At 41.2% G+C, this 23,422-nt stretch overlaps 1 protein-coding gene across 15 annotated transcripts in view; it reads left to right on the top strand.

Annotated features, from left to right (window-relative positions):
* The window catches only part of PCNT (pericentrin), a 105,818-nt gene extending 87,117 nt beyond the window's left edge, over positions 1-18,701 (top strand). For 14 of the 15 annotated variants that reach the window (XM_074596296.1, XM_074596301.1, XM_074596302.1 and 11 more), the window contains 11 exons: positions 219-432; positions 1,147-1,297; positions 2,959-3,675; positions 4,445-4,725; positions 5,484-5,586; positions 8,880-9,044; positions 10,358-10,596; positions 11,336-11,424; positions 12,911-13,064; positions 16,602-16,729; positions 18,306-18,701. In XM_074596296.1, coding sequence (XP_074452397.1) covers positions 219-432; positions 1,147-1,297; positions 2,959-3,675; positions 4,445-4,725; positions 5,484-5,586; positions 8,880-9,044; positions 10,358-10,596; positions 11,336-11,424; positions 12,911-13,064; positions 16,602-16,729; positions 18,306-18,349 — 2,285 coding nt within the window. In that variant the 3' untranslated portion in view covers positions 18,350-18,701. Of the gene's footprint in view, positions 1-218; positions 433-1,146; positions 1,298-2,958; positions 3,676-4,444; positions 4,726-5,483; positions 5,587-8,879; positions 9,045-9,172; positions 9,290-10,357; positions 10,597-11,335; positions 11,425-12,910; positions 13,065-16,601; positions 16,730-18,305 lie in introns of those variants that run through there. The other variant, XM_074596303.1, reaches the window with a different exon arrangement.
* Positions 18,702-23,422: the final 4,721 nt, after the last annotated feature.

The raw sequence follows: 23,422 nt of genomic DNA, 5'->3' as shown, positions 1-23,422 counted from the left end.
GGTCCATCAGCAGCAGAGCTAGTGTATCTCTGTATACGCTAGCTCTCTGTAGGTGTATTTCTCTGCTGATTCCTGTCATGTTTGAAAAGAAATGGATTCTCCAGACAAGAACACTTTAATACAGCTAATATTTTTGCCCAATTTGAACCGGTGTTAACTGCTAACATATTGTCAAATTCCCCATAATACAAACAACTGTTAACATTTTCTTATCCTAGTTGAATTATTAGAATATAAGCTTCAGCAGGAAAAATCTATTGTAAGTGACTTGCACAGCACCCTGTCTGAGGAGCAGAAGAGAGCCTCTGAAACGTATGATCTCTTGAATCAAGAAAAAGCAGCCCTGAAATTAGAGCTTTATGAAAGTAAGCAAGAGAATGAAAGACTGCAGAAATCCCTAGAAGAGCTTCAGAGGGAGATAAACCAGTTACGGTGAGTAGGCGTGATGTTTTGTTTTGTTTATCAACAGGTCTGAAGGAGCATTATACTCATTGGATCCACAAATGCCTTAGCACTTGGAAACACAAGGAGGAAAACTAACCTCCCTCACTTGTCACGAATATGATAATTTTTCTTTACTAACTACTTAAATTTATATATTCTTCAGTTCAAATTTGCATATTTACCTTTTCTGTAGCCTTGACTTAGAAGGTTGTGGAAACAAGTGCATGTTGTATTGGTATACTAAAAGTGAACAGACTAGATCCCTGTATCCCTTATGTACCCCACTCCTGCAGCTTTTGTCTTAGTCTTTTGGTTGTTACTTCTGTTCGCCTGTCATCTTGTGCACGGTTTTTTTTTTCTGCCCCCCACCCCCCCATCCTCTTCCTAGTGTATGCGAATTTTTTTTTTCTTTCCTCTCACAGGACAACAGTTTTGCTCTGCCAGGATAGGTAACTTCTCCCCATCTTTTAACTGACACTAAATAGAGCAATTCTAGCTTTCCTTGTAGGGGAGGAAGGTGCTCTCAGATGCTAAATAGCTGTGACTTGAAAACTGACCCTCTTTAGAAACAGCAGGGGCCATCTTAAAGAAACAAGTCAATAGACCAACTCACAAAAAGTAACCCAAAATGTGTTACTTGGGTTGCTAGTGAAGGAAGTTCTGTTCTGAACGTAGATAGCAGTGTTGTTTTGAACTTTTCAGTTTTGCATTGGAAAAAAACCAAAAGGATTTGACAGCTGCCCTTGAAGACTTGCAGACAGAACATCTGAAGGAAACAGAGCTACGAGGTTTGTTTGAGGAACAACAGCTTCAGCATAAGAAAGCAGAAGATGAAAAGACAAAGGCCTTGGAGGTAATGCCCTACATCTCAATGTTTCAGTTAATGTCATGCACCAAGGGAGATGAACAGGTTATTTTTGCAGGTTTTTTTCACATCCAATGTTTTCTGTTTAATAACTTTTTAACCCTCCCACTCCCCAACCTTCTACTTAATGTGCATAGCGTTTATTCTGTTTTCACAGAATTAAAGCTTTCAGTTACCCTCCTTAATTGCACATGGAAAAATAAGCAAAAGTTTTTTGGGTTTTTGGTTTGGTTGGGTTTTTTTTCATATCATCTTAGTGGTTTTGGAGCCTTATGCTTTCACATTCTTGGGATCAGTTTTGCGCTGCCCCTGGCTGTGTAGGGAGAGCCAGATTCTACAATTTTGTAACTGCACTCTTTATTCCAGAGCAAATGTGCTATGAGGATGTAATGTGTATGATGAACTGAGATTATGCACAACCACACAATGATACATATGCTTGGCAGAGAGTAACTGGAGCTTTTACAATATAACATGTATTTTTTGAGGTTAACCAAAGTATTTTTTTGTTCCCTTTCTTCTAAATTGAACAGAAAACAAATGAACAGCTTTATCTCTGATAATGTGATACGTGGTTCTTGTGAAAGGCCTACAATGATTGGAAAAGGAAGAAGATTTAACATAAACCTTTTTTTTTAAAATAAAAACCAAAACCAAACTCTATCAGATAACTCCAAATCAGTCCTAGTTAAATGCTCTAAGTGAGGAAACACAATTCTGACTCTTACTTCCTTGTAGTGTGGCCTCTCACATGACCTTTCTGGTAGATGTTCAGGTTTGTGGGTGATTTTTGTTTGTTGGGATTTTTGTTACTACTTGCATGGTAGGACATGGGGCTAGCATCCTCCATCTTGTAAAAGGACTGCTCATGCAGTGAAGGCTGGGACTGTTTTAGCCAAGGCAAAGAGAAAAGAGCGTTGCTCCAGGCGTAGTTGTACAACAGACTGACATTCACGGTTCACACCACTGCTGCAGTCTCGCAATGCAGGTTGTCCCTTCAAGCCCTACGACGGAAAGCTGATGCCGCTTAGCATCTCGCCCGGCTTTCTGTGAGATCAGAGGAGAGGTGGTGCTGGCTGGGGGGGAGTAGGGCAGACCCCCTGCCAATGCTAGCTCTGCCTAGGACTGCCCCTTCAGTTGCTCTCTTTCCTTCTGAAGAAAGGCTGGCTCCCAAAATGGACCTAGGGATGGATTATTTTTATCAGCCTGTGCTGTGTGCCTTAAACATATGGGCTGTAAGATCCAGAGGTTTTACATCTACTCTTACTGCTTAGATTTTTGTTTCTTTTTAAATCGACATGGGTTTTTTCTGCTTCAGATGTCACTTAATGTGATTGAGTGATGTAAAGAATAGTGATTTCCTAATGAGTGTCTTGCTAATTGAAGAAAAAATAATGTACTGGAAGATATTTTAACATTACAATCTTTGGTTTTATTACTCGATGTCATGTTGTTAACAAGCATGCTTCTGGCACTCGTAACTAGAAAATTAACATTAAAATTAAATTAAACATTTTAATACCTGAACTACTCTAGTTCAGTGTTGAATTTCTTCTGGGATAAAACAGTTTAAAATTGCCAAATGCCAGCCTGCCCTATGAATGAGTGTTTCTACTGGACTATTAATATGCACTTCCCCTTTTGAACAGGAGCTGCAGGCTGCCTTGGACTTGCAGTCAGTGCAGAATAGCCAACTGGCTGTATCCTTGGAACATGAGCAAACAGTTAATGATAATCTCCGCAAGGAACTTCAGATTGAGCACTCCCGCTGTGAAGCATTGCTGTCCCAGGAACAGACCAAACTGTCGGAGCTACAGAGAGCTTTGGATGCTGAGAAAAATCGTTCGTTGGAGCTCCTGAACTCATTGAATCATGAACGCATTTTGACGGAACAGTTGAGCATGAGAGTGAAAGAAGGTGCTTCTTGCCAGCACAGGGAATTGCTGCTGGAACAAGCCTTTGTTCGAGAACTCCAAGCCCAGCTGGAAGAAGAGAGGTGCAGAACTATGGAGCTAGCTGCTATTATTGAGAAAACGCACCAGAAGGCCATTCGTTCCAAAAGGAAGCTAGAAGCTGAAGTACAGATGTGCTGCGAAGAAACCCAGAAGGAGAGAGAGGCCAGCGACAAATTACGAGCTACACTGGAATCTCTTCAGGGTCAAAAGCGAGAGGTAATCCGTTCCTTAGAAGCCCAGAAGGAAAGAGAGGTGAAGCTGAAAGCTGACTGGGAACAACTGCAGTTGCTCTTCAAGACGATGAAAGAGCAAGATAAAAACAAGAAAGAGGAGAGAGAGAGAGAGCAAAGACAGCAGCAACAAAGAGAGCTAGAGAAACAGAAGGACTGGCAGAGAGCTCAAGAGAGACTGGTGAGAATGCCCCTGCAAGCCTTGCCTTACGTTGAAATAGCCACAAACTGGGATTTACCCCTGTGGATTGTGTTCTATAATTGAAATGTTTTCTTCCCTTAAACAAAGCATCCTGAAAATCACATTAGATGAGCTCTTTTCCTGCATTTCTCCAATGCAGCTGTTTTCAGTGGTTTGTGTCTGGGTTTATTGTTGACAGAAGTTGATCTCTAGTTCTTTGCCTATGCTGGGAATTGCCTGTTGTTAACAGATGGAGAAGAATATGGCTTAAACACAGAACGCAAACTAGTTTTCATATCATTGCCCTTATTTTGAATTAGACCCCTAATTATGGTTTGCAACAGTACCCTTGTTTCTCAGCTCCTTCACTTTCATTAGAGGAGGGGGGAGGCTTTGCAGGCTCTCTGGAGACTTGTCAGTCACCATGTCTGGAAATAGATGGAGAAAATGCTGACTCCAGAGTCCTTAAATGGCTTCCTGGTGGCCCCCTGAAAGGCAGTACTGTAAAACTTTCCCTATAAGGGGTCTGTGAGTTAAGGCACACCGAGATGGATATATCCTAGTTAGGTGTGATGCTTTTATTTGCAGTCTGTGCGCGTATGTTAAAAAAAAAAAAAAAAAACCCAAACCCAACCAAACAACAACAACCAAAAAACCAAACAAAAAACCCTAACAACCCAAAAAAAAAAAAACCTTGCATGCGTGTATGTACATACATATGTGCGTATATATAAGGTGCAATTAACTACTACTTATTCTGTTCAAACAGCAAAACTTGGAACGGCAACACCAGAGAGATGAACAAAGAATTAAAGAGCTGCAGGAATTACTGGCAATATTAGAAGAAAGAGAAAGAAATCTCCCATCTCCAAACTGTCAACAAGAACTATTGCGTACCTTAAACAAAGATCAAAATGCCGAACAGGCCACAACAAAAGAAACTGAAAAATCACATTTGCAACAGCAGCAACAGCAGCTAGAAAAGATAAGACAGCAATTGCTTTTTGTGGCTGTGCAGCTGAATGCGTTCATATATAAAACTGTAAATAAGTGAGTAGTTGTTCATAAAATAGTAGTTTTCTTTCCATCCAGCTTCTGAAAATGTACGGGTCATGGCTGAGAGCCCTGTGCTGAAGGGACTGAATGATATGTCTGCTTACAAGAGTCAACCTTGTCTGAAAATATGGCTCCGTGGTGGCAGCAGACTCTGGCTGTTCTCATCCCGCTGCCACCATTCCCATTAGAAGCTTGTGTGCCTGTGTTTGAACTAGATCTGTGAAGTGACCCTGCTTAAAAAGAACAACGCCAAAAAAAAAAAAAAAAGTCCTACTGGAAAGAGTCTTTAGGTAGTTTGGCAACTGCAGCAGTCTGATAAGAGAGCAATCAAAAAAAACAGGTTAATCAACAGATACACGTATTTAGAACAGGAAATGCCATTGATCGTGGCAGGGAAAAGCTAGGGGTCAGGAATGAGTGACCAAGTAGCAGTAAGTTCTTACTTCTTTAGTAGCAGAGTAAAATAATAGTGATGTTTTGCTGCAGCCTGAATTTGCATGATAGATTTCTGTTAAGACTGGTATAAAATACAGACTTCTGAATAAATCCTATGCGGCACTATTTAGAAGTTTTACTCTTAAGAATTAACAAAACATGCTAACTTCTGTGTGTCTTCATAGCATTTTGTGTGATGAATAGTGCGTAAGTACAGCTTCAAAACTGAAAGGTCATCCAGTGGGGAGAAGGAATCAAATGTATGTTAACATTACCACAAATCAGTCTGATACTGAAAAAGTATTTCTGTTTAACAGAACCGTTAATGACTGGTCTGCATCAAATGATGAAGCTATAGCCTCTTTACTGCAGACATTAAAGGAACTAAAGTCAGGTTTATTGTCTCCTCTTGCATCTCAGGTAAGGAAAACAGCATATATTTGTTGATTATCAGTAAGTTGTTCTGTATACTTTGGGTTGCAATACACATGTAAATTGATGGATTGATTTGATCCCCCCCTTCCTTTTTTGGTAGAAATTCTGAGGAAAATTCTGTTTTGCTTTGAGGATGAAAAAAAGACGTATTCTTGTACTCACACTGTCATGACATTAACATATTTTAGTATCAGATTCCTGCTTTTTTTGTTGTATTACAGAGTCTGCTTCTGATGGCATTTTTTTTCCTAGATATATAATATGTCCAAGGATGTCAAACCATGGGATGTGTTGCTGCTGCTTCTGTACGCATTCAGAGACAGCAATTTTTCAGCAAATTGTCAAGTAATTTTCAAAAAGCGCAATAGTAGTTTGTCGTCTCAGCAGGGATGTTTTGGCTGATGTTTGCAGTATTGCAAATATTTTATACAAACCTAGGGATTATCAAAGACTGAGCTCAGGTCTATTAATACAAAATACATCATAAAAACATAGCTTTTAGATACCATCTTATTCACCAGATAACTTCGCGCTGTCATTTATGTCTTTCTCTCATAATAAAGAAAGAGATCTTCACATTTCAGCCAAAATTTTGGGATTTAGGGCTAACTAACAGTCTTGGCTCTTGTTCAGTTCAGCTTCTCTCTATTCCCTCACCTGCTTGATAGCAGATCTCCAGAAAATACACCTTGTCTGATGCTTTTATAACTTCTGTTGTTCTCTTGTGCTCTGTAAAAGTCTGGTGTATGACAAGCTGCCTTGACAGGGTGCAGCCTCTCCCTATGTCTAACTGCTTACCAAATACAATAAATATTTTCCTTCTGTTGCCTGTGCAACCACTTAGGTGGCTGCCAGATCGATCATCTCTAAACCTTCAGGAGCAGGATGTAACCTTTTCCCAAGCAGGTGTTCATGGAGTTATTTTGGTTAAGCCTTCCTCTCACAAAGCTGTAGAGCCCTCTGCTATGGACAAAATGCTCGGAGACCCTGTGAGGAGAACTAGACAACCTTATGGCTCTATTTAAATCTGACTTAGCAGAACTCCCTCCAGAGTTGAGCTGTTTTTCTGGCTCTGCTCCCTCCAAGTTATTACTATACTGGAAAAGAAGAAATAGTTTGGGTTGTTTTTTTTTCCTCTGATGCCATTAAGTCTTCTGCATTAGAAAGTCTGTTGCAAATGCTTTTCACAACTTCAAGGTTTTCTAGGCTCTCCTCGTCATCAATTAGCAGACCTCTTAACATTAAGCCAGTGAATGCCATACAGAATGGCATTCCCTTCTCTTGTTGGACTAGACTTTGCAATTGCCTCCTCCAGGGACTATGACCACAATAAAATAAAGGGGCTTGAGTTTTGCTTAACAAAAAAGGGTGTAGTGGAGCGCTTTTAATACACAGGCCTTTCTATAGCCTGGAGGGCAGAAACTCTACCTTGATACCTTTTCTTCTGTGGGCATCAAAGGCCCTTCCTCTCTGCCCTCTTCTCTGGCTTTGATTTTTTTCCCAGAATCACCTTTTGTTTCAGTTTCCTCCCTGAATTTCTGCTTTAAGGTACTGAACTACATGCCCTGGAGACCAAAGGAATTTACTGCTGTTACCTCCTTGAGTTGTGATAAATTGGGGACTATTAGTCAGGGAAAGTGGCAAAATGCCAAAATGAAAAAATTGTGCCAAAATTAATATGGAGTCAACTGGTCAATCAAATGCCAACTGGTGCAGTAGAAATCAAGAGTGTAGACGAATCATGTAAGACTCCTTCAGATACTATGTGTATCTGTTACTGCCTTCAAACTGAGCTTTGGGAAGTCTGTAAAATGCCTAGGATGGTGGGACCGTAGTCCTTACTGGGTTGCTTACTGAGGAGGCCACTATAAAGCAGCTTCCCTCCACCTCAGTGCGATACGGATGGGTTTTGTTTCCCATGTTTGAAACGTTTTTAATAATACTTACCTGAAGTGGGTTTTGTAGTCCTGTGTGTTTGAAGTCCTTATCCCTGCCCTTGGTCTCAAAATGCTCTTCTGTCCCATCTCCGTGTATAATATGGCACAACTGCCGTAACAATGAAAGCTACACGTAGGGAAATAGGTGCTTTAGTTTATCTAACTTCAGTAAAAGCCTGAAATTGTATAGAACATCTGTGAATGAGACAAGTACAGGACAAGAGTTCAACTTGGAAAGAAATAAATACCTACTTTCAAAACAGTACTGAAGGTAGCGTAAGATTCTTGAAGCATTTTTTAAACTCATTTTAAATATGCTGAGAAGTGGAGAGTCTTTGCTTTCTGTCATTTTAAAGAAGCTACAGTGTCAAAAGGGAGGAAGATGGGTTATGTGCCATGAAGGTACCGATAGGATTGGAGTCCCCGTTTGTTGTTGTATATATTGCAGGCAGACTTAGATGGCTGTGGTTTATTAAACTTTATTATATAATATTGGTTTTTTTACTTGACAAGTTGCGCTCCTCATAGAAGACAAATGTAAATGGCATGTGTTAGTGTATTAAGGTATTCATAAGAAATTAATCCTGAAAAAGTTCAAACTCCTAATAAGGTTGTACTCAAAATAAGTTGCTAGGAGAAATTGGGGTCAGTTGTGTGTACTGGCTCTTCTAATGAATATAGATTTTATTTCAAGGGATAAAACATTAACTGTCTCAAAAAATATCTTTTCTCTCTCTTGTGATTTGGCATATCATGCACTGATGTAACTATTGACCATTAACTTGATAGTCAATATGAAGAAGTTTATGAAGGCAGAACTTCATCAAAAAATTGGACCTGGAGTTGTGGGTCTCATTCCCACAAGAGATGACTTACTGCAAAACTGAATTTCTCAGAATTGAATGTGACTTTTCAGAATTTACGTCTGTAGTTGCTTCACAGTGTGTTTTTGTGCATGCATATACAGACACCTTTCTTCACAGTTTCTATGCTGCGTGTGATGTTGAAGAGAAAGCCAGATGATTTTTTTCAGTTTCCAAATGTTTGGGAGACTCTGTTATTAAAGGGTATATGATTCCTGTAAAGCCATCAGACAGATCTGTAGAGAAGTGATAGTTTGATTAACAATTAATTTGATACTTCTTAAGAAGGGCTGCGTGTGTGTTTCAGTTACCCATCCTACTTTTTAACACCTGAATGCCATTGCTTATTTTCAGGCTCATTATTTTTATGTTTTAGTTTGTCCATAAAGTTAGGTTATTATGCGGTTTGAGATGTTTTGGCTGTGGAAGTAATGTGCAAAAACCATCACGGCTCATTTCCTTTGGGTTTATTTTTTAGATCAGATCCGTGGATGACACTGAGTCTGTTCGAGAACTGGAAAGAGACGCTTGGCAGCTAGAGAGGGACATCGTGCAGAACGCACTGCAACAGGCCGAGTCTGAACTGGCTAAAGCCACCCTTGAAACTGAAAACAAACCAGGGGCAGAAGCTTCTAGTTCTAAGGTAAAATGATCGTGGTGGCCAGCAAATGGGCTGTCTGGAGCTTGAGGAGCGAGCGATGCAGTAGCCGTTAGCGCATCATTTAACCCTTTGGCACTTGGTTTGCTTTCTCTGCCTTGCCGGTCGAACAGATTTGCTGTGTGAGAACTGTTAACAACCCAAGATCATAAAAACCTCTGGAGACTTCAGTCCTTGTTAGTAATTCTTCTTGGGCATTGCCTGAGGGATTAATGTCACATGTAGAACAGGTAATTTAGTAATTTATTTTTTTTTATAAATATGAAAAAACTTGCTGTTGCGGAGGAGCCCGGAAGTGTACAGCTCAGATTTCTGTGGATAGAAGTATCTGTCAGATTATGGCATTTAACTTTCACTTATTGCTGTAGTCTTTTTCAGTTGCTATTTTAAATGGCGATTTTTATAGATGAACCATTTCATAAACTGCATATTAAATTAGGAACACTTTGCCCATATGTCCCACATCAGAAAAGTCCTGTTGTAACTTTCTGCGTGTTAGACAGGAACTTGCACCAAAAGTAACCTCGCTCTTTGGAATCTCTTTTCACTCTTAAATGGAGAGGGAGATCCAGATTTCTTGTCTAAGCATGAAAATATCGAACATTCATTACTTTTATTTTTCCCCCCAATCTTAAATACTTTTTATTCCTCTGATGCATTCGATTCTAATCAAGTCAGATGGGCACTTATCCCAACATGCTTTCTTGTTAATATTTATTTAAAGCAGATGTTATTTTCTTTGTTTTACATTACGACAATTTTGCTTCAAAACATTCAGGATACTGAAGGCAGTCCGACACTCCAAGCTCGGGTGCTTTTTAGCTATGCACAGAATTGTTCCAGCTGCCCTTGTATCCTCAGTATGGATGTTTGACATGAAGACATGTTTGTGGTTTGCACACCAACCAGTAACTAGGCCAAAATTTTCTAGCCTAGACAAGACTTTATAGACATACAGAAATTCAGTAAACGTGGTACAAGCCTCCATGTATGATGTCCAGACTGCCAGAGTGTAACGCCACTACTTTGTACCAAAACTGGCCAAGTAACAGACTCTGTTACACAAATACTTACTCAAAATTTCATTTTAGAGAACTGTACACGGCTTGTATACTTTATAATTATTAAATAGCTTTCTACAGGTTTGTAAAGCAAAAATAGGTTTTAGATACCTATGCCCAACAAAGTTGTGGGAGATACTGCTGGAAAAAGCAACCAACTTTTCTGACCTTTCTGTAGCTAAATTGTAATACGCTGGATTTCTTCTTTTTTTTTTTTTTTTTTTTTCCTTTCTGCAGTTGCAGAGACTATATAGGAAGTACCTTAGAGCAGAGAGCTTTAGAAAGGCTCTAGTTTATCAGAAGAAATACCTCTTGCTGCTTCTTGGTGGATTTCAGGACTGTGAGCAAACAACCCTCTCTCTAATAGCACGTATGGGATTCTACCCCTCACCTGCAGACCTGCAGCTTTCTGGATCACGTTCCCGTCCTTTTACCAAGTTCAGATGTGCAGTCAGGGCAATCGTCGCAGTATCAAGGTAAAGCCGAAACACTCACTGTCTCTTATACATGGTGTCAGTGCTAAGTTGGATGAGTACTAAACTAAAGATTTATAAAAAGCTGCTTTTTTTCTTGAGATACACCCAGCTGCAACGTATTTGGGAATCGGTGCACAACCATTACGAACTGATGTCCTTTCAGGTCTGACACTTACCTGTTTGGTCTCATTGGACAGTCTGTCTTGTATCAGAATGTGATCATCTCATCAGTGATGGCTTTCCTCTCTTGAATCCAGTAGCCTGTGTTCATTAGGTGTGATTCTATCATCCTCTGTCAATTACTACAAAATGGGGTTTTGTTAGCTGTACTTGGGACAATATGCCATCTCATAATGGCTTTTGCATCCATTTAATGAAAATAAAAAGTGGTTACTTCTGAGCAGTTCCCTTGTCTAGTAAAAATTCAAGACTTTCAGCAGATGGCACAGAATGTTTTCAGGCTGTTGACTTTGACATGGATGCTATGATGGCAATATCAAAGGATGTAGGAACAGTGACCTCCAAACTATTACTCTGAGGCAGGAAGAGCTGCCACAACGGAATAAAATGGGATACGCCCTTATTCTAAAGACTGAAGTTAAAGAATTCTTCCTCCGTTCCTGCAAGGATTGTTACTTATGCTGTTTAATATGTTTCATGACAACAAATAGTTTAATATTAAAATTTGGTGTATTTTTGCTTATTTTTAATCATACTACAAATTTATTTTGTTCCTAAGGTTAAAGTTTTTGGTGAAAAAATGGAACAAAGTTAGCAGGAAGAGCGCACAGGGTGAAACCATTTCTCACAGCATAGGAGGTAATACAGGTAAGCATTTGGACAAGTACTTTGTTGTAATCATAATTTCTCTTTGGTGATGTGTTTCATTTAAAAACAAAAATAAAAAAATACCCACAGAAGTGGCAAAATCGGTTTAGCTGTTAACACAAATGTGTTTATCCATTTCCTGAACACAGTGATTAAGAATTTACAAGGACATTGTAAGAAATTACAACTGAAAACTTTCAGAATTTATAATTTACAACAATGGCAAGCTCCTTTCTTCTCCCTTTATTACAACTGCTCAAGCTGCAAAACTGAGTCCTGTGTTCATAAAACTCATACGAGAATTATGTTTGGTACAGCTTGAAGCTACCTGCAATGGAAATTAATGCCGTGAGTTATTAATAAGGCAAGGACAAATACTGCTGGAATAGTATTAAAACAGGTACATGTGGTTTCATAAGTCTTAGAAGTGGTGTACTTACTAGTGTTACCAGAGGTGAAAAAGGGGTTTTAAGTGGTTCCAGGGGTCCAGAAGAGACTTAATCTGATGGCAGATATACCCTAACTATTTTCTTGTGAGTTTATTAAGTGCTATCAAAAATGACAAAGTGGAGCAAATGGGTATATTGTCGGATGCGTTCGGTAAGGACTGTTTTCCTTTGAGTTGCTTATGGATGTGTTTGTATGAATTTGAACAAACATCTTAATGCAGTACCCAGTATTGTGGAACTGCCCCATTCTATGTAATATTCCACTAATTGTGGCTTTTTAACACTAAACAAAATTCAGATGAAATAGTGCATTATCTGATACGACATAATTTTCACTGTTCTCAGTTGCTGGAAATACTTATTTTAAAAAAACCCAACCTCCTACATAAAACCACTGTGATGTGGTTCCTATGAAACTTGAATCCTGAGATGCATGCTGAAATTTCTACCTCACTACAAAATAGCATCTTGTCAGCCTCACTAAAAAATATTTGATTTCTTGTTGTGATTTAAAGGACTTCTCGAAAGGAGGTTTTCTTTTTTAATGAAAACAAAACAATACCCCACCACTCCAAACCTTCACCAAACCAAACAAAAAAATCTCTTCCATTCTCTGCTGTCTCTAAAGTTGGAGACTGTAAGTCAACAGTAACATATAGTTAGAGCAAACAACAAGTATTAAAATGTCTTGAAAAAATATTTTGTGTATATCAGAACATCCCCTGTATGGATATAGCAACAGCTACTGAAAAAGCAAATCTGGAGAAAGAAACCAGTGCAAGTTCTCCATTTGTAGGGAGGAGTAGTTTGACATGAAAATGTCTAACTTCTGTTAAATCTGGTTAAAACAAACAAACAAATAAAAAACCCCAAAGCAAAAAAGCAGTTAGCTATAAAAAGTGTATTTTAGCTGCATTTAAAACCAAACACAATTGTACCCTGCTGTAATTCTTGTGGGGTTTATTGGTTATGTGTATGATAGACTGTTAGGAGTCGTTTCCAGTGCATAGTTTTTAACTGCTTCATATTTAACACAGCGTCTGGCACCAGAACAGAAATTCCAAAAGAGCAGCAGCCCCCATCTGTTGACGTCAGCTCTCCCCCAACCCGGGACACTGGGATGTGCCGCAGAACCAGCTCTGCGAGATTTGTGAGCCACTCCCCCAGATCCTCTTACTGCTTACACAACAGGTCAGTCTGTACTCTCTGCCTATGTTAATCACCCTGATGGATAGTCTTTCATAAAAATTTAACCACTTATTGGAGGAGGTACTTGAACAAGAAGAGGAATTTGTTTTCTTGGACCTGGTAAATGTTTTATTTCTTTCAAGATGCAACAAGAGAAGAAAACTTCTCATTTGCTTTAAGTGTGTCTAATGTTCTTGCACTAAGAGCATTCCCAGTTGTGTTCCCAAATTTAATTTGGACAGGCTACAGGATTTACAATGGCTATGTTTGTTAGCCTTCTTTGAGGGGTAATTCTGGTTGCTTTTGCCATCCAAGTTGGAGGTTAATTTCTGCGCATCCTATGGAAGCGGCTCCCCTACCATATTCCATTAGTATTAGCTGCCTTCAGACTCTCCGCACAGACACAGAATGGGAGGTGGAGAAATTGTGGGGTATGTGCTGTTGCAGTTTTTCATGTATTATGTCCAGTTCTGCACCGAAACACAACCCCAGAGACTTGTTGCTGGGTTGGATGTCACAGGTGATGTTCTGCACAGCGCTGCTAAGACAATGCCTGAGCTGCAAGCTCTGTGCGCGAGTTGGAGGAAAGTGGCCTTCAGGCATTACTAACCTTCTCACTCCCAGGCTCTCCTGGGACCTAGAATAATTTCAGGTATTGCAGTCTACTACTGCGTGTAGCATCTCCTCTCCCAAGTCACTCCTCGTATGTGGCTTCCTCCTTAAAGTAAGGATTTCCAGGAGCTGATGTGGACAGTAGCTGTTCTCAGTCCCATCAGCTTGAGATGTGTTATTTGGTTATTAACTTCCTTACTAAATTAGAAACTTTAACCAGCAGGCAAGAATTTTTTTCATTAAAAAAAAAAAACAGTAAGAAAGTAGCTGTGGTGATCTAGAGGAATACACAAAGACAGCACATTATTTTAGATTTTTTAACAGTGCTGACTGATTTAGGGGACAGGACAGTGCTTGTCACGAAGGACATTTAGTGTTCTGTTTTGATAGAATTTAGTAAAACATTTTGGAGAGTTAGAAACCTGCCAACATTTCCCCAAAGACTTAATTCTACCCCTCTGTTCCTCTGTCATGGCACGTATCTGGGTCTGACTGCCAGAAACAGTAGCTGGCAGCTTACCTATCAAGAAAAGCCATCGGTATTGTATGGAACAAGGGTATTAATTCCCTTATTAACTACCCTGATTCGGAGTCACAGAAGATAATGGCAGGGATTGGAAAGAACTGCCCATTGTAAGTGAAGATCAGGTTAGTGACCATCTGATGAACCTGAAAATGAACAAGTCCATGCAACCTGATGGGATACACCCACGGGTACTGAAGGACGTGGTGAATGAGGTTACTAAACCGCTCTCTATTATATTCCAAAAGTCATGGCAGTCTGGTGACGTTCCCCCTGACTGGAAAAGGGGAAACATAATCCCCATTTTCAAAAAGGGAAAGAAGGATGAACCAGGGAACTACAGGCCAGTCAGTCTCACCTCCATGCCTGGTAAGATTATGGAGCAGATCCTCCTGGAGGCACTGCTGAGGCAGAAGAATAACGAAGAGGTGATCGGGTACAATCAACATGGCTTCACCAAGTGCAAATCGTGCCTGACAAACCTGGTGGCCTTCTATGAGAAGGTCACAACATCAATAGACAAGGGGAGAGCAACTGATGTCATTTACCTGGACCTGAGCAAAGCCTTTGACACTGTCCCGCATATGACATCCTTGTCTCCAAGCTGATAAAATATGGGTTTGATGGATGGACAATGCAGTGAATAAAGAACTGGCTTGACGGCCACACCCAAAGAGTGGCGGTCAATGGGTCCATGTCCAAGTGGAGGCCAGTGACAAGTGGAGTCCCTCAAGGATCAGTACTGGGACCGGTCTTGTTTAACATCTTCATCAGCAACATGGACAGTGGCATAGAGTGCACCCTCAGCAAGTTTGCTGACGACACCAAGCTGTGTGGGGTGGCTGACATGCTGGAGGGAAGAGATGCCATCCAGAGGGACCTTGACAGGCTGGAGAGGTGGGCCCATGCCAACCTCATGAAGTTCAACAAGACCAAGTGCAGAGTCCTCCATCTGGGTCGGGGCAATCCCAAGCACTGATATAGGCTGGGCAGTGACTGGCTTGAGAGCAGCCCTGAGGAAAAGGACTTGGGGGTGCTGGCGGACGAGAGGCTCAACATGAGCCATCAGTGTGCACTTGCAGCCCAGAAAGCCAACCGCATCCTGGGCTGCATCAGGAGAAGCGTGGCCAGCAGGTCGAGGGAGGTCATTCTCCCCCTCTACTCCACTCTCGTGAGACCCCACCTGGAGTACTGCGTCCAATTCTGGAGCCCCTACTACAAGAAAGATATGGACGTGCTGGAACGTGTCCAGAGAAGGGCCACAAGGATGATCAGAGGGCTGGAGCACCTCTTCTATGAGGACAGACTTCAGACAGTTGGGGTTGTTCAGTCCGAAGAAAAGAAGGCTCTGAGGAGACCTTGTAGTGGCCTACCAGTATCTTAAGGATGCCTACAAGAAAGCTGGTGAGGGTACTTTTTAGGATGTTGAGCAATGGTAGGACTAGAGGGAATGGATTAAAACTAGAGATGGGTTGATTCAGACTGGATGTTAGGAAGAAGTTCTTCACCATGAGGGTGGTGAGGCACTGGAACAGGTTGCCCAGAGAGGTGGTGGAAGCCCAATCCCTGGAAGTTTTTAAGGCCAGGCTGGATGGGGCTCTGAGCAACCTGATCTAGTGGGAGGTGTCCCTGCCTATGGCAGGGGGCGTGGAACCAGATGATCTTTAAGGTCCCTTCCAACCCTAACAGGTCTATGATTCTATAATAATAGTAGGTCTCAACTGATTGCTCTGTGACTGGGTTAGTGGCAGCTCAAGTCTAATGTGGATCCAAGATGGGTTACACGATTTTGTTTCTTGGCAAAGCTACACAGAAAGAAGGGATGGATAGGAACTACCTCTGCTAATCAAAAGGTACAAGGGGAAGGAAAACTCCTAACTCCAAATAGGAGTGTGTTTCGCACAGTGACCCCCTCCAGTGTATATTTCTGCTAATATTTGAAATTTATTGTTAATGTCCAGAAAGGAGAGACAGTGTAGCATCTAAAGGGTGTCCTTTTTCAACCTTGTCCTTCAAAATAGCATTTTACCTGCTGAACAGGAGAGTACACACCTGGATGCAACATGTTTCTCTTCAGTCCTCCTCCTCAGAAGTGGGTCTTTTCTCACTTGGCTATTTGGACTTGCCTCTGGCTGCAGCCTTCTTACCTGGGGGACTTTGTTGCATATCAGTAGACAGAGATTTATAGATATTCCAGCTTTCATCAAAACATCCTTTCTTTTAACTCCCCTGTATACAAAGATGCCTGGTCTGTATTGTTTTATATGTAACTTTTTGGTGGTGGTGGTTTTTACTGTTGTTCTAGTTTGCTTTGCACTGAATTACTGCCTATATGAATGTAACTTTATTATATTTATTTGAGAGTATAGCATGAGAAGAAGAAAATAATTTGTTTGCCTTTTAAGATTGCATCCACCCACAAGTTCAGCTTCAGAAAAGTCACTTGTGCCTACTCAGGATCCTGAACGATCACTGACAGAATATATCCATCGCTTAGAGGTTATCCAGCAAAGACTAGGGGGTGTGCAGCCAGGTAAGAACAACCTTGTTACCCCTCACAGCTGCCAGCAGTCTGGGCTGCTTTTTGCAAGGTTCTTCCTACATATTGCCTGTAACACTTAAAGCATGTAAAGAGCATCACTTTAATGAACAATTATAATTATTTTTGGGGGGAAAGGAGAAAAAATTAAGTAAGTCCCTGAAATGAAACGTTTTTATGAATCATATCTAAAACTAGTCCAAGTGTAGCATTTCTCAAAATAAGTGTTTAGTGAAATTCTTCAGAGATAAGGCTGAATAATTTCTTATGATTTCCAACCCCCTCCTGTTACCAAGTCTAAATGAGCAAATGTTGCAGTTTAAATGAAGTTGTATATAGAGTTGATTTGCTTTACAGTCAAAGAGAACCATTGTAATACCTGAACAGTGCTTTCTCTGCAGCACAAACTATAATACTTCCCTCATTCATTGCTTCCTTATATTCCATAGCAGATTTAAAAAAAAAAAATAAATTGGAGGCTGGTAAAAACAGCCATCTAGTTCTAAGATTGATTGAAGAGCATACAAAGGATTGTAGTGGCACTTATTTAAAACACTTCCAACTGAGTTTACTTAGTTTAATCTTCTAGTTACTCACTCTTGTTATGTCTTAGTTAAATCACGGAAATTCCTCGTCCCAAGGAAGAACTTATAAACTGTCATCATGTCATCCTCAAATCATCTCCTATCAAGATATGATTAGATGTGTTTTCTAACGTTTTGTTATTTTTGAGACTCATGTCTAAGCCTTCTCCAGTGTCTCTGGATTATGAAAACAGAGCTGGACTTCCGGCTCTCCGGAAACAAACAAGGCTAGCTTTGCTTACAAATTCTAGTCTTGCTAGTATCACCAAAGTCAACAACTACAGTGACAGTTCCATATGGTAACTATGATATCATTCTCGGCAGGATTTTACCTAGAAACCTTAATATTGTGACTTCGTGGGTTTTGGGGTTTTTTCCCCAAATACTGCAGCTGTTTATGGCAGATATAGATAGATAAACAAATTTTAGAATTGAAACCTGACAGCATTTCTTAGAAATAAGGTATTTTGCTTTATGCTACGTATTCTACAACTGGGACACCATTAATAGCAGTTTTGTGCAAAGTGTGTATCATTTTTGCAATTTTCATGTTACCAAATGATGATGTCAGGAATTACAGAATGATGTTGCGACCTTTAGAACAGTGCTGTGAGCAAAATCATTTCCCAGTTTCTAATGAACTTTAAAACATCTACTCAGTGACAAGATGTTGTCGAGGAACAGAATGCACATTGAATCATGGCAAGAGTGGTGGAGTTGAACCGAGCAGCCCTATTGCTGTGTGTAAAGTAGGCCTGCGACTGAGCGCTGGTCTTGCCGTGTGAACATTCACTTTGGCAGACATGTGAGCTTTCAAATCTTGTTTTCTATTGTTCCTAGGTGGCTTGTGAAAATGGTAATTGCTTTCAAGGTAGCTCATATGAAGCACACTGAGGAAATTACATGCTGCTAACTGCAGCCGGTTGCTTCGTAAGTTTTTTCTTTCAAAGAGTTTTCTAATATTCATTTGTTTTATTTAAATATAGGTCAAGTTCCAGGCCCGCCTCACCAGAGAAACATGAAAAAGTGATAAGAACGCTTCTGAAAGCTGTACTGTGAACCTCCCTGAGTTATTGCTTCCGAGTTAGTCCATGCTGAATGGAGGCAGTTGTGGTCTCTTCTGCAACTGAATAATGGGCAGTGCTTTTGCATCAGATTTTTATATGACTTTTTATTACATTTTAGTACTTCAAAAGGAAATTACTTTTCACCAAGAACAATGTTTTACATTCTCATGTGAAATTACTACTACGTTAACAGCTGAAGTGTGCCTGCATCACTGTATTGTAACTTGCACAGTGTCCCTTTGGTGTTTATTTTTCTATAGTGTATAGTTGAATTCCTTGTAAAAAAAGTTATTAAAATGGCATTTTATTAGTGAATTCTTACATTGTATGGTTATTTGTTTCCACCTTACCTATTTACTTATTTGCTGTTCCTAAAATTTTTTGGGTTTTAATATTTTTGTAGGATTACTCTGACTAACAAAACAGCTAAAATACTCCCTCAAATATCAAAGATATGTATAGTCTTCCATGAATTTGGGATTTGCTCTTCTCGTTTTATAATAAATTAGTCCTTCCTCAGTCTTTCTCATCACACTCCAATTCAGTGTCAGGCCACCGCTCCTTCAGCTCTTCTGTGACTGAGCTGTGCATGCATGATCTATTTGCTCTGACTGAATTCATGCAATGTAATTAATCGGTGCCTGCTTGGGAAGTCAAATGCGTGTTAGATTTACCTCCAGTGTGACCTTCACCTCTCAGACTGATCTTTCCAGCCATGAAACTTGACTCAGTATCAGAGCTGTCCTTCAGTTTCCTTTAGCGTCCCCTCTGGGGAGAGGGAAGAGCAGAGCTTTGGGGGGAAATTGCCTCGATGTTCAATGTACAGTGTTTCCATACAGTACAAGATCTCTGCCTCCACTGCATTGTGGGTTTGTCCTGTTTGGTGTGTCCCTTCCACCCTGCTCCAAGTAACAGCTTGGGCACGTATCTTCTCTTGCTGCCTTGTCACAACCAGCTACTACCGTGCTGGGTTGTATTTGTTGAAGATTTGAATAAAGGTAATGGATGCTAGTCCACATACAAGCAAACCCGTGCTGGAACTAGCAGGATAGAAGGGCACTGATCTCCTGGAAAACTTACAAGTAATTTGGAAACAGCAGAACTCAGCTGGCTGCACCCTTGCATCTCCCTCAACTTACCAGAGACTCTGAGAGAGTAGCCTGAAAAGGAGCTGCCTCTTGACACTTGGCAAACTGGAGCACCTGTGTTACAGAAATGCTTATATGTTTAGGAACTTTAAAAAAAAAAAAAAAAAATAGTTTCCAAAATAGATTTGTATTAGACTAATGTTTCTAAATGGGAAAATAAACAGAGTCAATGCAGGAAAGCAGAAATTAAGTTCAGTCTAAAGTGCAAATAGATGGGATAGAAGAGAAATAAGTAAAGCTTACAAATGCTGAATTAGAAGTTTTTAACACAACTCTTAGACTGCTGGTAGTTATCTGTCCTGTTTAGTTTAGTCTGAATCCTTTTAACTTAATTTTCCTAATTTAAAAGGCTCATAACTTTTGTTTAACTGTATGCATTTTTGCCAAAACCAAACAAACCAACACCCTGAACTATATCTAATGTAAGTGAAACTCTCACTTGCAAATCCTAGCTCTGCCCAGTACCTTGTGCTGTAGGTACCTCTCAGGGAGGCAGTTCCGAATGTGTACGGAGTACGCAGGTACAGAGTTTATTATCCTATGAGAGCTACAGGAGAACCTATTACCTGACTCAGCGTAAATTTAAGAGGGCCATGAACAAACAGTAATTGGGTAAGATTTGGTAAGAAAGATTGCCAAAAGTAACATAACTTCTCCAGAGTTCAAAACCAATTTGAACTGAGTAAGTTTATGCTGGATCAGTGAGTGTATCGTATTTCTTCTAAAAATGCAATTGTAGGAGTCTTAACAGTAGATGTAGCATTCTGTCAAACTGCACACTCTGAATTGTATTGGTGTCCTTTTTGTTTAGCAGAGCATGAGTTTATTTTCTGTTATAAATATTGTGCATTTCTAGACTAGGGTTCAAAACTGGCACTAAATCAAATTTGTAATTTCACGCTCGCGTGTGAACTGCACTCTTCATTTTGACTTTGTAAGCAAGAGGGCTATTAGACCTCTGGGCCTGTACTCTTAATGAGCCAGTAAGTAGTGACACTGCAAATCTAAATTAATGACCAGCTGTCCTGGTTCCAGCGGGCACAGGGTTAATTCCCCCCAGGCTCCAGCAGGGACACAGACATTCCATGCCATGTGAGCCATGCCCACCCTGAGCTGCCAGCAGCGGGCTGGGGCGTCCTGGGTCTGATCGGTGAGCGGCGGTTCCGTAACCGTGTTTGTATATCCCTCTATCCGTGTTATTGTTGTTGTTTTTCTTGTTCCTTTTGCTGTTGTGTGAAATTGCCTTTGTCTCAACCCATGAATTTTGCCTTTTTCTTCCGATTCTTTCCTGTATTGGGAAAGCCCAAGAGAGCAGCACATGGTTCTTTGTTGCCCTCTGAGGCAACACGACACCAGTTTTAAAATCTAGCACTTTTAGGTGGGCAATAAATAGCACCTTTTAAAGGACAAAAGGTAAATTGTGTGTGTGCATTTAGTTTCCTGGCATGCCCTGGTGTTCATAGGTTGGCACATCAAAAGGATCAGTTCTGTTTCAAGTAAAATTGGCTTTGCTTTTGAACACTTTTAAATTGATCTACAGGGTAAGTAATCTAACCTCCCAAAGATTCACTGCTCTTAGGTCAGTCACTGACAGGGAGAAAATGATTCAAGTATTAGTTTAGTATGTACACAAAAGCCCTAGGAACAAACACTATTTTCTACTAGCACTTTGTGCCAGATGCAGCATAGCGGAATAGTGGATAATTTAAGTGTTCCTGTGCATAGTCTACTTCATCCTTCTCAGAAATGAAGATTGTGAATGAAGTAAGGCTGGCTGTTAGCAATTCACCTCTAGGCAATGAGAGCTATCAGTGACTTGATGCATTTGCTGCTGAGGCTTCCCCAGCCACACTCCTCCACCACTACCTGTGGGAAGCCAAGCGCTCGGCACCCACTGAATGGCAGGGCTCTTCCCCTGCGTCTGCCCAAGCCTCTGCAGGGCTTGAATTCAGGTGGAACCTTTCCCTGACAGTCAGTGCTGTATTGTACCTCCCTCATCTCCTCCCTTCATAGAGACCTCTTACCCCCAAGCACCGCAGTAGCCCCTCTAAGATATCCTCCTTGGGCATTCACCATTTCCAGAAACGCAGGCAGGATGCCAGGCTAAGAGGCAGATGCTGCAGACCCCTATTCAGAAAAAAAACCTGTAGAAAAGAAATCAAGGCTGTCAGTCTTTCAGGATATGTGAGCTATAGTTAATGTGTTGTCTGTGGCTACACTCCCATCAGCTCCCTGGTTCCCAAAGAGACAGTTTCCTTGAAGGACAGTGGAAGCACCGTGGCAGAAATATTTCTGCCCAGTGTGGGGTGGCAGAGTTAAGTTTTGAACAGTGTGGCTTTCCAAGTATTGGTGTGGTGCATCTGTGCCCTCTGAAGCGCGGTTATACAGGATGCACTCTCTTGTGATGCGCTGACCTCAGTAGTATGAGCAGAGAAATCAGAGGCTGAAGCATTTTGGACCAGGTAGGGAAAGAAGAAAGAGGACAGCAACAGAAGGAAAGTGAAGGAGAAGCAAGGACTAGTTGTAGGTAACAGGAACAGAAAGTGGCTGATTCTGTAAGTCATTTTTTGATAACAGTCTCTGAATGGAGCATGAATAGAGATTCTCCCATGGCTGCTGGGACCAGGAATATCTGCTAATGCAAATGTCTGCCTCTCTCTAAGCTATGCTACAGCATGCTATCGAGCCACATTTCACAGAATGCAGACATGGTGCTGGTAAACATGAATGCCAGCAAAAAGAATGCCATCCTACCTCCTGCTGCTTGGAGACTTGCAGCCCCAAACTGCTCCCTTATTTGTAGGCTGTACTGTACTGTGGGTGCTGGGATGCTGTGTGACCCCATGCTAACCCATGTGAAACCCGTGTGATTTTTTTTTTATACCTGTCATGTATGTGCATGAGAACAGCATTCATGTGATGACCTCCTCAGCAGTGAGGTGTCCTGTTTTCAGAATAAACAAACTCTTCAGCCTCTGTCATTCTCCTGCCAGTTCAGGAGCAGGGTCTACAGGGATACTAGGTGCAGTGCCACAGCCGTGTTATTCTGCAGTACTGCACTCAGGAGGGGAGGGTGCAGAGAAAACGCTTACTTTGGGAGCCTGGGAGGGCTGCATTGCCCCTGCTCCACATGTGATACCAACACAAACTTGGTCACCCCAAAAGGGACAGCTGTTTCTGACAGTAGCTGTTAGTAGAAAACTCTTCCCCAGATTTCTTCCCTACTGCCTGGCTCCAGGAAAGTTATTGTTACTGGTGGAGCAGTCCTTGTGGTCAGGACCCCTGGCAAGGTCATGGAATTAGAATTATAGAATGGGTTAGGTTGAAAAGGACCTTAAAGATCATTTAGTTCCACTCCCCTGCCCTGGGCAGGGACACCTCCCACTAGACCAGGCTGCTCAAAGCCCCATCCAGCCTGGCCTTGAACACCTCCAGGGATGGGGCAGCCACAGCTTCTCTGGGCAACCTGTTCCAGTGCCTCACCACCCTCACAGTAAAAAATGTCTTCCCAATGTCTAATCTAAATCTACTCTCTTCCAGTCTGAAGCCATTACCCCTCATCCTATCAGTACATACCCTTGTAAAAAGTCTCAGCTTTCTTGTAGGCCCCCTTCAGATACGAGAAGGCTGCTATAAGGTCTCCCTGGAGCCTTCTCTTCTCCAGGCTGAACAACCGCCCCTCTGATCATCTTTGTGGACCTCCTCTGGACTTGCTCCAACAGGTCCACGTCCCTCTTGTGTTGAGGACTCCAGAGCTGGACACAGTACTCCAGGTGGGGTCTCACCAGAGCAGAGAAGAGGGGGAGAATCACCTCCCTCAACCTGCTGGCCATGCTTCTTTTGATGCAGCCCAGGATGTGGTTGGCTTTCTGGGCTGCAAGCACATGT

The sequence above is a fragment of the Larus michahellis genome, chromosome 7 (genome assembly GCF_964199755.1).
Source record: "Larus michahellis chromosome 7, bLarMic1.1, whole genome shotgun sequence".
NCBI lineage: Eukaryota > Metazoa > Chordata > Aves > Charadriiformes > Laridae > Larus > Larus michahellis.
Note: the sequence above shows the minus strand (reverse complement) of the source record. Positions and strands in the feature narration are given on the sequence as shown.